The 15589-nt window shown below is 37.2% G+C and overlaps 1 protein-coding gene across 4 annotated transcripts in view; it reads left to right on the top strand.

Annotated features, from left to right (window-relative positions):
* PDS5A (PDS5 cohesin associated factor A) overlaps positions 1–15589 on the top strand; it is a 135528-nt gene that overhangs the window by 87412 nt on the left and 32527 nt on the right. For all 4 annotated transcript variants that reach the window (XM_008275183.4, XM_070068127.1, XM_008275201.4 and 1 more), the window contains 8 exons: positions 615–775; positions 4109–4232; positions 5056–5214; positions 8048–8116; positions 9242–9378; positions 13634–13757; positions 13946–14150; positions 14585–14699. In XM_008275183.4, the coding sequence (XP_008273405.1) occupies positions 615–775; positions 4109–4232; positions 5056–5214; positions 8048–8116; positions 9242–9378; positions 13634–13757; positions 13946–14150; positions 14585–14699 (1094 nt within the window). The remainder of the gene's footprint in view (positions 1–614; positions 776–4108; positions 4233–5055; positions 5215–8047; positions 8117–9241; positions 9379–13633; positions 13758–13945; positions 14151–14584; positions 14700–15589) is intronic.

The following is a 15589-nucleotide window of genomic DNA, read 5'->3' as shown; positions in this document are numbered from 1 at the left end:
ATAAGCATGTCATATATAACTTGCTACAAATTCCTTAAGGACAGGGTGGGGCTGAAGTCATAATAAACGGGAATATATTTGCAATCCTAATTGGAAGTTTACGTTAATGGATTGTTTCTACATATGACGAACAAACTTTTTGTGATCCATTTCACTTAACATTTTAAAATAGATTATCATCTGGTCAAATAATGCCTGAATTAGCATTTTCTGTATATCTCACAAATATTGAGTTATTAAGTATGGATCTTTAATTTTCACTAGACATTCCTGCACATAAACAAAATACATTTATAAGCTGATCATTATAAAATTGGAATATCATTCCATAAAAAATGAGCAACATTTTTTACATTCCAAATATCAGAATAAGCAGAAAAGAAGAAAACAGGGCATCTCAGGCGTCAGAAGGAAGTAACTGGAAGCTAACACATAGTTTTTCTGTTAGTATCTCATTAGCTTTAACTAACTGCAAAGTAAAGGTAATGTAATTTCTATTTTGTGTAGCTAGCATATGTACCTTAGAATTTTAACTTGTTTTTTTTTATAGGAAATAATTTTTTAAAGTAGATTAAAATCATTGTCTACACTTAAAGCTTTATCTATCCCTCCAGGTTCTGTCTTTCACACATCCTACCTCGTTCCACTCTGCAGAGACATATGAGTCCTTGTTACAGTGCCTGAGAATGGAGGATGATAAGGTAGCAGAAGCTGCTATACAAATTTTTAGAAATACAGGCCACAAAATAGAAACAGATCTTCCCCAGATACGATCGTGAGTATATTTTTTCTCATGCTAAACAAAAAAAGTTTGTGTCTGTTCTAAGGAGAGAAAATCAAGTTTCATTTAGATGGAACTTTTCTGTATCTTTTTTTTTCTTTTGTCCTCTGCTTCAGTGCTCCCTTGACTATTGAATGCAGGTAGAAAAATAAAGTATAACTGTTTATAACAAAATTATTTTGGAACCATTAATAGGCATGGTTGGTGTTGTGGCCTAGAGGGTAAAGCCACCACCTGCAACATGGATGCCAGTTTGAGTCCCAGCTCCACCACTTCCAATCCATCTCCTTGATAATGGCCAGAGAAAGCAGCAGAAGATGGCCTAAGTGCTTGGGCTCCTGTACTCACATATGGGAGACTTGGCAGAAGCTCCATGCTCTTAGTTTTGGCCTGGCAAATCTCCAGCCATTGCAGCCATTTGGGGAGTAAACCAACAGATGGAAGATCTCTGTGTCTCTCTGTAACTCTGCCTTTCAAATAAATAAAAATGAATCTTTTTTAAAAATTAAGTTATTTAAAAATTTAGTATTTTATTTTTGATTAGTACATGTGTACTTCAAAAGGTTCATGAAAAATGGAATTAAACATATGTGTAGTTTGTAAACCTTCAACCATAAAATAATGTCAAAGATGGGGAAATGTTGATTACCCTCTTTAGATCAGTACACATGGTATACATGTATTGAGATAATACACTGTAGTCCATAAATATGCATAATTATTGCTAATATTTTGGTGCAAAACTTTTTGTGTATATATATATATTTGGAGGATCTTCAAAACCTTCATACAAAAATGTGTATTATAAAAGAAAACCATGGGTGGGGGCTAGCACTGTAGCTTAGTGGATAAAGCCACTGCATACAATGTCAGCATCCCATATGGGCTGCTGTTCATGTCCTGGCTGCTCCACTGCCAATCCAGCTCTCTGATATGGCATGGGAAAACAGTAGAAGATGGCCTAAGTGTTTGGTCCCCTATACTTGTGTGGGAGACCTGGAAGACGCTCCCAGCTCCTACCTTCAGATTGGCCCAGCTCCGACTGTTACAGCCATCAGAGAGTGAACCAGCAGATGGAAGACCTCTTTCACTCTCTCTTTGCCTCTGTATCTGCCTCTCTGTAACTCTCTGCTTTTCAAGTAAATAATAAATAAATCTTAGAAAAAGAACTATGAGTGGATTTCAAAATTTTGGCACCAACATTTGTCCAGCTTGCATGAACTTTTTGAAGTGTCCTTAGATATTTGTATTCTATGTATGCCCATTTTTCTCCTCAACTCTGCTATAAATTCAGTAGCTGCCCCTTCTTTACCCAGCTAAAGAATGGGTCAGTCAAATAGTGAGCTTAATAGACTATTTCTTTGTTGCATTGTTGTTGGCAGTGATGCTTCTGTTACTTTGATCTCTCCCTCTAGATCAGTTCCCCTGTCCAAGTAAGAATGAAGTACACTTTGAAATTTTCACTTTGGCATCTTAAAGAGGCTGCCTATGGTAAAATTTATCCTTGGAAAGAAGACATATTGTTGACAGCTATTGAATCAGGTGTTCAGAGTATAGCTAAATACAAAGTAGTTTTTCCTCACAGGATAAGTGTACTTCTGAACTGTTAATTACATTTTTGAGCTAATAGTTTAATTTGTGAAATCATTACATATAAATTGCATGTTTTCCTTATTCTTAGCACTGTGGTAGATAATACAAGAGTTACCACAGTCCCTGCACTCAAGGAGTTTATAGTCTAGAGATGATGATCTTTGTATCATCATGTACATTATATAAAGATCACTGACATGATAGGTTAACATTACTGGTGAATTTTTTTTGGTTAAAGATTGGAAGAGTTAGAAAAAAAGTCTGGAGCCAGGAGCTTCATTCATGTCTCCCACAGAATGGCAGGAGTCCAAGTACTTGGACCATCTTATGTGTTTTTCAGGCCATTAGCAGAGAGTTGGATCAGAAGTGGACCAGCTAGGACACAATCCAACACCCATATGGGATGCCAATGTTGCAATCGGCAACTTTATGTACTATGACACATGTTGGCACCTGCAGAATTTTTCAAGTTGGGAAAACTTGTACATTTTTTAAAGTGAAGGAAGGAGAATTAACTTTGGACACAGCTTTTGTTCTTAAGACTGATAGGGAATTAGGTAATCACTGAGACGCACAATGAAGATTTCGGTAACAACCCTGATAGTCTTGTGGGATTGTCAGTCTTTATTTATTTATTTATTTTTTTAAAGGACAAAAGTAACTTTATTCTTAAAGATTATTTATTTATTTACTTATTTGAAAGTCAGTTAAGGGAGAGAGAGAAATCTTCCATCTGCTGGTTCACTCTCTGAATGGCTGCAATGACTGGGGCTGTCCCAGGCCACAGCTAGGAGCCAGGAGCTTCTTCCAGGGCTTCCACGTGGGTGCAGTGGCCCAGGGAACCAGGCCATCTTCCTCTGCTTTCCTAGGCCATTTCCTGGAGCTGGATTGGAAATAAAGCTCCTGGGACACAAACTGGCATCCATATGGAATGTTGGCATCATGGGTGGAGGTTTTACCTACAACACTACAGCACTGGTCCCTTGTTTATCATCTATAAAACAGGATATTTTCAAATTAAGTGTATAACAATATATCTTCAGAATTTTTAATTTTACTTTATAAATTTTCTTCTGATCATAAAAATGCTTATATATTGACTATAAAAAAGCCAGAACTAAAGAAATATCAATATTAACATTAATATGTATAATATTATGAATATCATGCTTTTGATGTGTATTCCTATTTTTATAGGTTTATGTGGTTTTGTTCTACCTAGTGTTTTTGTATAATACCAACATTTAATTCTTTAAGACTGGATGTGTCTTTTTTTAAGATCTAATTTATTTATTTGGGAGGTAGAGTTAGAGAAAAAGGTCTTTGATCCACTGGTTCACTCCCCAAAAGGCTGCAAAAGATGGAGCTGGACTGATCCGAAGCCAGGAGCCAGGAGCTTCCTCTGGGTCTCCCATGTAGGTACAAGGGTCTAAGCACTTGCGCCATCTTCTGCTTTCCCAGGCTATACGCAGGGAGCTGGATTTGAAGTGGAGTAGCCAGGACTCAAACCGATGCCCATATGGGATACCAGTGCCCCAGGCAGAGTTTTAAAGTGAAAATTGTCTCCTGATGTAGCTTTTTTTTTGTAAAGTATCATCATTCTTAATTTTGTATTTGGGGGAAAAGAGGTAGAGGTCCCCTGCCAATATATATCCCAAAAGGGAACAAGAGACAAGCAAAAGAATACTTTTGGCTTCACAAAAAGAAAAAAAACTATGATGTTATTTTTTGCAGGACCTTAATACCCATCTTACATCAAAAAGCAAAGAGGGGTACTCCACACCAAGCAAAACAGGCTGTGCACTGTATACATGCCATATTCACAAATAAAGAAGTCCAGCTTGCGCAGATTTTTGAGGTATATATAGTACATAGGTTTTGTGTTTATGTTGGTCTTTATTATTTTTAAAGCTTTGTGGTTTGATAAAGTGGAAGCTAAGTTTTTTTCTTAGCTCTTTTTATGTATTCCTACCCTAGAATATAAAATTCTTGGGAGCAGGGATTCTAACTGTTTTATTCAGCACTATACTCCTAGTCTATAGAACAGGTTATATTGTGCAAATACTTCACATTGAAAGATGTTTTGTGTGTTTGTGTTAGAATACTTCACTTCATTTTAGTGCTATTGGCTTAATAGTCCCTTTATCCTTGAAGTATTGGATGACTTTGAGCTATTTCATTTAAAGTACCTAATGACCCTACTGGAAAATTAATCTTGTTTCTCTTCTTTTACCTTATTCATGGCCTAAATATGCCACTTGAAAGATATTTCTGTTATCTTAAATTGGAAATAGTGTAGGCAGAACCCAACAGACTCTTAATTTTTTATGATTCAAGATAAATTAAAAAGTTCCTACAGGACAGGAAGTTTACCGACCTGTCACATGTGGTGTTGATGGGTTGAAAATAATGCTAATTTGATGAAGCAGATAAATTTTTGTTTTAACTTCTGTCTTTTTCTTGGGATTGATTTCTTCCTTGTAGTTGTCAATCTTAATTTCCAATATGGTGTTTTAAGAACCAGTGTCTAACATAGTTAAAATTAGTTATGATCACACCATTAAAACAGACTGGTTTAGAAACCATAAATTCAGAAGGACTCAGGAAAAGTTACTGTAGCCATAGAACACGTAGATAATTATAAACCAATTTGATAATTTTGTTCTGTTTTGTTTTTATAGCCACTCAGTAGGAGTCTGAATGCTGATGTACCAGAACAACTTATAACTCCGTTAGTTTCCTTGGGCCACATTTCTATGTTAGCACCAGATCAGTTTGCTTCCCCAATGAAATCCGTAGTAGCAAATTTTATTGTGAAAGATCTGCTAATGAATGACAGGGTAAGTTTCTCATTTAATTAAATTTAGAATCATGCGATAAAACTGCTTATACCTTTATCATGAAAACACCATTTTTGTTTTTCTCTGTAGATATGATTATCTTTTCCTTTGCATTTTGGCCCTCATTATTTACAAAATTTCATATGCCTTTTGATTTCAGGATAGCCATTACTTAACTTTTTTTTTTTTATTAAGATTTATTTATTTGAAAGTCAAAGCTACACAGAGAGAAGAAGAAACAGATTCCCCCATCTGCTGGTTCACTCCCCAAATGGCCACAACCACCAGGGCTGGGCCAGGCAGAAGCCAGGTGTCAAGAGCCTCCTCTGGATCTTCCATGTGGGTAGAGGGGTCCAAGGATTTGGGCCGTCCTCACTGCACATTAGCAGGGAGCTAGATCAGAAGTGGAGAAGCCAGGCCTTGAACTAGTACCCAATGGTCCCCATTATTTACTTAACATTTAAAAAGGAAAAAAAATGAGAACATGAGATGGATTATTCTGACCTTTGAAAAATCACTCACTCTGTACCTCTTTAGCAGTAGCTCCCCATTCTCCCCTATGGCAACCCTTTGTTCTACATTTTAGTTTTATGGAGATACCTTTTTTTTTTTTTTTTTTTTTTTAAAGATTCATTTATTTATTTGAGAGGCAGAGTTACAGACAGAGGGAGAGACAAAGAGAGAGGTCTTCATCTGCTGGTTCACTCCCTAAATAGCTCTTAAAGGCCAGGGCTGGACCAGGCCAAAGCCAGGAGTCGGGAGTTTTTTCTGGATCTCCCACATGGTGCAGGGACCCAAGCACTCTTCCATTGCTTTCCCAGGCACATCATCAGGGATCTGGATCAGAAGTGGAGCAGCCAGGGCTTGAACTGACACCTATATGGGATGCTGGCTCCACAGGCAGAGGTTTAACCTACTATGAAACAGCACCAGCCCTGTACATAAACATCCTAAATGGCATTTTAATTGCTACACTATATATCAATCCCTTGAGGAACTTTTTCATGTGTTATTGGCAGTCTGTGTATCTTTGGAGAACTGCCTATTCATGTCTTTTACCCACTTTTGATTGGGTTGTTTGTATTTCTGTTCTAAGAGTCTTTCTTCTTTTTTTTTTTTTTTTCTCAATGTATCCTATACATTAAACCTTTGCCAGATGTTTGCTAAATTTATGATTAAGAAGATTTTCTCCGGCCGGCGCCGCGGCTCACTAGGCTAATCCTCCGCCTAGCGGCGCCGGCACACCGGGTTCTAGTCCCGGTTGGGGCACCGGATTCTGTCCCGGTTGCCCCTCTTCCAGGCCAGCCCTCTGCTGTGGCCCGGGAGTGCAGTGGAGGATGGCCCAGGTGCTTGGGCCCTGCACCCCATGGGAGACCAGGAAAAGCACCTGGCTCCTGGCTCCTGCCATCGGATCAGCGCGGTGCGCCGGCCGCAGCGTGCCGGCCGCGGCGGCCATTGGAGGGTGAACCAACGGCAAAGGAAGACCTTTCTCTCTGTCTCTCTCTCACTGTCCACTCTGCCTGTCAAAAAAAAAAAAAAAAAAAAAAGAAGAAGATTTTCTCCTATGTCACTTTAAGACTTTGGTAGTTTTAGCTATTAAATCAATATCTTTGATCCATTTTTATTTGTTTGTATATTTAATGGTCTAGCTTTTGTGTTTTTTTTAAAGATTTATTTATATTATATATTATATATTATATATTTATATTATATTCTATAATATTATTTATATAATATAATATTATATATTTATTTATATTGAGAGGTAGAGTTACAGAGAGAGAGAGGTCTTCCATCCGCTGATTGAGTCTCCAAATGGCCATAACAGCTGGAGCTGGGCTGATCTGAAGCCAGGAACCAGAAGATTATTCCAGGTCTCCCATGTGGTTGCAGGGTCCCAAGCACTTGGGCCATCTTCTACTGGTTTTCCAGGCCATAGTAGAGAGCTGGATTGGAAGTGGAATAGCTGGGACTCTAACCAGCACCCATATGAGATGCCGACACTACAGGCGGCAGCTAGACCCACTACCCAGCAGCACCAGTCCCTAGCTTTTGCTTTTGTATATCCAGTTTTTTAGCACCATTTGCTTTCCTTAAAAGGTGCTTTTCTTGAAAATCTCAAGACTTTTCTTTCCCCAGAGATTGGTCTTAGCAAAATCACTTGTCAAAATTCAGTTGGCCATAAATGCAAGGGTTTTCTGGATTCTTCATTTTATTCTTCTGGTTTATGTGTCTATCTTTGTGTGAGTCATACTGTATTGATTACTTTGGTTATAGTAAGTTTTGAAATTGTGAAGTCTGAGTCTTCTTTGTTCTTTTCTAAGCTCTACTTGATGACTTTCCCATAGATTTTCCAGAGCCTACATTGCTCAGTATGTAAAACTGAGCATGGGCCACTGTTGTAACACAGTGGGTTTAGCCTCTGCTTCTAACACTGGCATCCCATATTGGAATACTGGCTTGAGTCCCAGCTGTTTCAGTTCTAATCCAGCTCTCTGCTAATGCACTTGGGAAGGTAGTAGAAGATACCCAAGTATTTAGGTCCTTGCCACACATCCACAAAACCCAGATGAAGTTCCTTCCTGGTTCCTGGCTTCAGCCTGCCCCAGTCCCAGCTATGGTGGCCATTTGGAGAGTGAACCAGCAAATGAAATATTTCTCTCCCTGTCATTCTGCCTATCAAACAAATAAAGTTTCCAGAATAATTAGAAAACTTCTAATAGCTACCTTAAATTTAAAGAAAATGTTTACAGTAATTTTTTAAAAAAAATTTATGAGGAAAAACCTAAAATTTTTTTGTTTCTAGAAGCTAAGTTTCTTCATTTGTCTGTAGTCAACAGGTGAGAAGAATGGTAAATTATGGTCTCCAGATGAAGAGGTTTCCCCTGAAGTACTAGCAAAGGTAAATTCACATAGATCCTGTTAACATTTGTATTGAAAAACAAACACTACAGGTATCCTTTTTATTAACCTAACAGTTAATAAGTACTTTTAAATGAGGTGCTTTATTTTAAAATCTATAGTAAGAAGTTGTTTGGTTCTCAAAGTAATTGTAGTCATCATTGTTTCTTATATATGTCATTGTCTTCTGCCAGCTAAAACAATCTCAATGAGGCTGTTTTATACAGAGATTGTAGAGTATTGCTGGTGCCCAGAGGCATCTCAAGTCTAACTTCACCACTACTGTCTGCAAGCATATGAATATTAACTTGGCAAAGACAGATGGTTTTCACCAAATTGATGACTTTTGTTAGATGTAAGTTAATCCTAAATAAAGCTAATTTTTAAGTCATGGGTTTGGGATTTAAAATAGGATTTGTAACATCATCATTAATGAATTTTTCTATTTCATGGTCATCATATAGTCTATCAAATTATTTTCTGTGTTGCCAGTGCATATAGTAAAAAAATACCTAACCTTTTGTTAATTTTTTCACATATATTGGTAATGGTGCTTTGAGTGGACAACTCCAAGTAATTGTGACTGCAAATAATGATGGAAACTTATTTTTTGTGTGTGGGGTGGAGTCATAATGTTCAGAGAGACTTAACCAAACTTGATTTCTTCAGAGTAGTTTTTCAGTAATAGTGAAATCCTATCTAAATAGTTATTTTGATCAAAATAATCTATAGTTTAATTATTTTTAAAATATTACCAAGTAATTAAAAATTTTGGATAAATGTATGTGAGTGAAAAGCTGAGTTCTAGAGTCAGTCCTTAAGTCTGTCATAACATATCATTAGGTGCCTTTTCTGTTGGAAAATAGAATTTTTCTCTTAAGGTTGTTTGGGAGGTAAAGAAGTTAATACATGCATAGCTGTAGAAAGAGTAGTATTGGTACAGATTTAAAAACAGAATAAATAGTAGTTCTTGTTAATACTGTGATCTCATGGACACATTTAATAAAACATGTCTCATGTCTGGTGACAAGGTTATTTGACCATAATTATTAATCTGATTAATATATGCTTCCCTTGAGTTGGAATTTTGAGTTGCTTTCTTTTTTAGCATGTTAATATTTTATAGGTACAGGCAATTAAACTTCTAGTAAGGTGGCTGTTGGGTATGAAAAACAACCAGTCTAAATCTGCCAATTCAACTCTTCGGTTATTATCAGCAATGTTGGTTAGTGAGGGTGACCTGACAGAGCAAAAGAGGATCAGGTAAGATTTTTCCTTCCTAATTTTCCTAGCTCAAAAATTTTGTTAGAGTTTACACAGGAATTATTTACCTAATGTTAATATGTTTTCTTTGCTTCTAAAGACTATAAACTTTTCTGGTAACTTTGTCATAATTACTATGGTTTAATTTTTACAGTTAGTATCCATATTTGCTGCAACCAAATGAGTTATTTGTTGACTTTGTACTCTTTGAAAAACACTTTGAAAGCCATAATACCAGAAACTTGTAAGATCGGTATCTTCCCTCCAGAAATTTACCCTGTAGTAAGGTGATGGAACGACTGGAGTGACTTAGTTCCATGAAAGGAATAAAATTGTCAGTGTGGGCCAGCGCCATGGCTCACTTGGCTAATCCTCCGCCTGCAGCGCCATCACCCCAGGTTCTAGTCCCAGTTGGGGCACTGGATTCTGTCCCAGTTGCTCCTCTTCCAGTCCAGCTCTCTGCTGTGGCCCTGGAAGGCAGTGGAGGATGGCCCAAGTGTTTGAGCCCTGCACCTGCATGGGAAACCAGGAGGAAGCGCCTGGCTCCTGGCTTCGGATCGGCGCAGTGCACTGGCCATAGCAGCCGTTTGGGGGGTGAACCAACAGAAGGAACGCCTTTCTCTCTGTCTCTCTCTCTCGCTGTCTAACTCTGCCTGTCAAAAAAAAAAAAAAAAAAAAAATGTCAGTGTGTCCAGAGAAGGAGAGTTAAAGTCTTCCAATAGTATACAGAAGAGACTATGTGGTTCTACTAATGCAAAAATAATTTTTCCCACTTCTATACCTTTTCATTCTTCAAAGCTATAACAATGCGTCTCCTTTCTGTTCATTTTCAAATGCAATTGAAAGACCAATTTTTCATGATCCTTGTTTCTTTAAGTCCTTATTTACTAGGAACCAGGAGCACCAACTGAGATAACTAAGGAATTTTACTTGTGATGCATTCTACCTAAAAATTTGTTAGAGGACAAAGGTTTATTCATTCATGTATGCTTTCAAGTACTCCTGGGCCTATTAAGATTTATAATAAAATCCTTGACTCCAAAGAATGTGGAATTATTTTTGATAAATTGACAGAAACCTTGTTATTTTTATCACAGAATAAGCCAAAGGTATCCTTGAATTACCAGTCATGATCAGAGCAAAATTGATGATAATGAAATATTTGAATTTTGTTTATTCTCAGTGTATGGCAAAGGCATAGTAATAAGCTCTCTTTTTAAAAGATTTTTTTGAAAATATTTATTTTTTATTTATTTGTAAGACATTTATAGAGAGAAAGCTCTTCCATCTACTGGTTCACTCCCCAGGTGGCTGCAATAGCAGAGCTGGGCTGATCCAAAGCCAAGGAGCCATGAGCTTCTTCTGGGTGTCCCACATGGGTCCAGGGGCCCAAGGACTTGGGCCATCCTCCACTGCTTTCCCAGGCCACAGCAGAGAGCTGGACTGTAAGAGGAGCAACCGGTACTAGAACCGTTGCCTATATGGGGTGCGGGCACCACAGGTGGAGGATTAACCTAGTGTGTCACGGCGCCAGCCCCCATACATGTTCTTTTAAGCCATGTTTATCTTCACAGCAAATGGGAAAATGATTAATTTTGGTGCAATTGCAAGAACAAATAGATCCTAATTAAATATTGTAAATGCTACTTGAAGTAGTGGAAAATGGAATTAAAAGGTTATTTTGGTGCCAAAAACACCCTTGAAATCTTTTTATTTAAAAAATTGATTGTATTTATTTGAGAAGTAGAGTTAACAGAGAGGGAAAGACAGAGACAAGTCTTCCATCCACTGGTTCACTCCCCAGATGACCGCAATGGCTAGCGCTGAGTTGATCCAGAGGCAGGAGCTTCTTCCAGGTCTCCCACGCAGGTGCAGGGGCCCAAGGACACACAACACACAAATGGGATTTAGAGTTTTTAAACTATGGCAAGTTATTAAACTGTACCCTTAGAAGTAATTCCTTAGGAATGTATGTAGAATTATACAGCTTTATAGTTACAAACTTCCTCTTCCCTCTCATTCCCACTCTTATTTTTTTACTGACTTTCGAGCAACAGTTTTTTTCTTCTTCTTCATACTATTTGAACTCTTTACTTAACGTAGAGTTAATTGTATGTTATAAAGTCGATTGAAAATAGATTTTTTAATTTATTTATTAATTTGAAAGATAAAATGACAGTGGGAAAGGGATCTCCATCCATTAGTTTATTGACCAGGGTTGGGTCAGGCTAAAACCAGGAGTCTAAAATACCATCCAGGTCTCCCACGTGAGTGACAGGGGACCAACTATTTAGGCCATCTTCTGCTTTCTCAGGCACATGAGCAGGATGTTGGATCAGAAGCAGAGTCTCGGCCAGCGCCGCGGCTCACCAGGCTAATCCTCTGCCTTGCAGCGCCGGCATACCAGGTTCTAGTCCCGGTCGGGGCACCAGATTCTGTCCCGGTTGCCTCTCTTCCAGGCCAGCTCTCTGCTGTGGCCAGGGAGTGCAGTGGAGGATGGCCCAAGTGCTTGGGCCCTGCACCCCATGGGAGACGAGGATAAGTACCTGGCTCCTGGCTTCGGATCAGCGTGGTGCGCCGGCTGCAGCGCGCGGGCTGAGGCAGCCATTGGAGGGTGAACTAACGGCAAAAAAGGAAGACCTTTCTCTCTGTCTCTCTCTCTCACTGTCCACTCTGCCTGTCAAAAAATAAAAAAATAAAAAAAACAATTAAAAAAAAAAAGCAGAGTATCCAGGACTTGGATTGGCGCTCTGTTACAGGGTACTGAATATGTACACATATTCATAAACATATGTTCCTTTGTGTACCATGATGTTAGCTTGGGCTACAGAATGAGAAACTGAACTCTGTACTTCATTTATTAGCTATATGATCTTGTATAAAGCACCTACCTTTTCTAAGCTTCAATTTCTTCATCTTAGAGTGAAAATAAATGCAATAAATCCTATAAAGTTGCCCTGACACTGCCTGGCACAGTATAAGCACTCAAATAATAGATACTATTTTTATTACTGGACTCAAAGGTCATTTGAAAAATGCTGTATTTTCTCCTTTTGTAAACTTAAAAATAGTCCTAAGCCAAATTTTCCCGTTTCTTAAAGTCCTTAAAATAATAGTCCTTGCCGAGTTACACATAGAAGTTGACATAGGGGATCAGTGTTGAGGTATAGCAGATAAAGCTGCCACCTGCAATACCAGCATCCCATATGATTGCCAGTTTGTTTCCTGGTTGCTCTTCCAATCCAACTGTTTGCTAATGACCTGAGGAAAGCACCAGAGGATGGTCCAAGTGCTTGTGACCCTGCCACCTATGTGGGAGACCGGGCTGAAACTCCTGGCTTCAGTCTGGCTCAGGCATGGCCATTGCGGCCATCTGGGAGTGACTCTGTGGATGTAAGTTCTCTCTGTCTTTCTCTCTGTATGTAACTGACTTTGAAATAAATAAATCTTTTATTTTTTTTAATAGGAAGACTGTCCTACATTCACTTTCACATTTCACCATTTAGGTAATAAAAATCCACAAATGAGAGTGGGCATGCCACGTTCTTCTGTGTCCCTTTGAAAACTTCATTCTGCAATAGGAAATCAGCTCCACATATTTGTACAGTACCTAATACAATATCTGACTTTCACCTTCATATCCTTTCCTTTTAGATTTTCATCTGATACCTCTTCCCCTCTAAGTGTGACCCTACCTCTTCATTGAATGTAAAGGATTAAGCTAGGTTCCTAATACATATACATGTACACATGGATTTCAAAATGTTTACACCAAACTAAACATCTTTTAATTCCACTTTCCATGAATGTTTTGAAGTACCTTGTATGTATATGTGTAAAAATATGTAATAATTAGATTTTAAATGATAGATGGCTTTTAATTATTTAGATTTAAAAGATCATTTTTCTGCAACTGTATGTCTCTTCAAATGAGGGATATTGTTCTTGCTATAAATGGCTCTTCCCAATGTTGCAATTCATTTATTGCAAAAGTAAGCAGAGCTTTTTTACTGCTGTGGAAGATTTATTCAAGAGCAGACTAGAAATGAAGGGAGATGAATTTGTTTTCACAATGTCATGATTTGATCCTTTTTTCCCTATGTTAAGTTAGTTAATTCAAAGTTGGTTTTCTGTATTTGTACATTATACTGTGCGTAAAATATTCCTAAGAATTTTACACTCAAAAGGGGTCAAAACATTCTTATGAATGATAATGGTTATAGAAAATGTTTATTTCTTTTTTGTTTGTTTATAGTAAATCTGATATGTCTCGCTTGCGATTAGCTGCTGGTAGTGCCATAATGAAGCTTGCTCAGGAACCTTGTTACCATGAAATTATTACCCCAGAACAGTTTCAGCTCTGTGCACTTGTTATTAATGTAAGTATCAAGTTTATGTTTGTCAATTACTTTTCAATTAAATCTTTCTGTGGATACAAGTCTACTTAATTTATATATGCACATAAGAGATTACTAGTATTACCTATTTAATTATATCCCATTATTTATTATTTCCGCAATATAATTATCATTTTAAGTTAAACGTTAATGTTTCTGTGCCGCTATAGGATGAATGTTACCAAGTAAGGCAGATTTTTGCTCAGAAGCTACATAAGGCACTTGTGAAGTTACTGCTCCCATTGGAGTATATGGCGATCTTTGCCTTGTGTGCCAAAGATCCTGTGAAGGAGAGACGAGCACATGCACGACAGTGTTTGCTAAAAAATATCAGTATACGCAGGGAGTACATTAAACAGAACCCTATGGCTACTGGTAAGTAACTTCAGAGGTTCTGAGTATACAGATATATCTTGTCAGTGTTTCAGTTGGGGAAGGGTCATATATTTCTATTATAGTTCATAATAAAACTGGGAGTTTTATAAAATGCTGATGCTGTACTTAAGATGTACTTAACTGAAATCCTAGTTTCTGATTACTCTTTATACTTCATAAAACTGGTATAGGTTACTGTGTGTAGGAGCAGTAGTGAAGATATTGCGAAGATGTCAGAGTAAATAGTTTATTCATGGCTTTGCTAGGGACCCTCTAGGTAATCAGTTCATTTTTTTTGGCCTTAATATGTTTGAAAATTAAAATAAAAGTCTTAGTGTCATCTACTTATCATGTGGACATTAATTTAGAAGTAACTATGGGAAAAATATAATCTAAAGTGCTTCCTCTTATTAATAATAATGTTTTTGTTTTAGAGAAATTATTATCACTGTTGCCTGAGTATGTAGTTCCATACATGATTCACCTGCTAGCCCACGATCCAGATTTTACAAGATCACAAGATGTTGATCAGCTTCGTGATATCAAAGAGTAAGTTACATTGTTTGTCAAGAATTTTAAAGATTACTTTAATTTTTTATAATGTGCCAAATTTTTTTCTTGTTATTCCCATTAGAATAAAAAACTTCTTGTGGCTTATTCATTTGTTGTAAATTTTAAGTTTTATCTTTTAGTGTTGTTCCCATCTGATGAGCTCCTGCTAATGGTTTTTCTCCTTGTCTGTTTGCAGTTACTTAGCTGAGTCTTTCTAATAGGTTAGTGTGGTTATTTTAGTTTTTATATTGTGATTTTTATTGCATATATTAATATGGGCTTCAGTTACTTCAGTTTGGTTTAGAAAGCCATGCAATAAAAATTTATTAACTTAATCTAAGCTTCCCTTGTTACCTCGAAATATAGTATCTTTAAAAACAACATGTCTACTAATGAAATATTCTGTGACAAGACTGTAGTAATAAAAATAAGATTTGTTGCACTGATCAGAGGGATTTGCTGCTAGTGGAAAGGCGATTAAAAACGCTTGTTTAAGTGTTTTACTTATGTAAAATAGAACTTTGTGTATGATGCAGGATCAAGAAATGAAAGAAAGCCAAGGATTATCTACAAATGACCTTTAAGAAATTTTAAATGGGTATTGCACTATTTCTTCATTGATAGATTTTTTTCCTTCATGGTCTCAAATTGATGCCTTCAGCTTATACTTAAAGTACTGTAATTTGTTACAGTTTTTCTGTTTGTAAGACAGTAAGAATTATTTCTGATCTGACTTAAGGTTTCAACATTTATCTTTCCCCCTTTAGCTTTGGTAACCAAAATGGTGTCAATCTCAATAGTTTCAGACTTCAGACACTATATCTTATCTACCTTTTTTTTTTTTTTTTTAAGATTTTTATTTATTTATTTGTGAGTCAGAGTTACAG

Source organism: Oryctolagus cuniculus, chromosome 2 (assembly GCF_964237555.1).
Source record: "Oryctolagus cuniculus chromosome 2, mOryCun1.1, whole genome shotgun sequence".
Taxonomy (NCBI): Eukaryota; Metazoa; Chordata; class Mammalia; order Lagomorpha; family Leporidae; genus Oryctolagus; species Oryctolagus cuniculus.
Note: the sequence above shows the minus strand (reverse complement) of the source record. Positions and strands in the feature narration are given on the sequence as shown.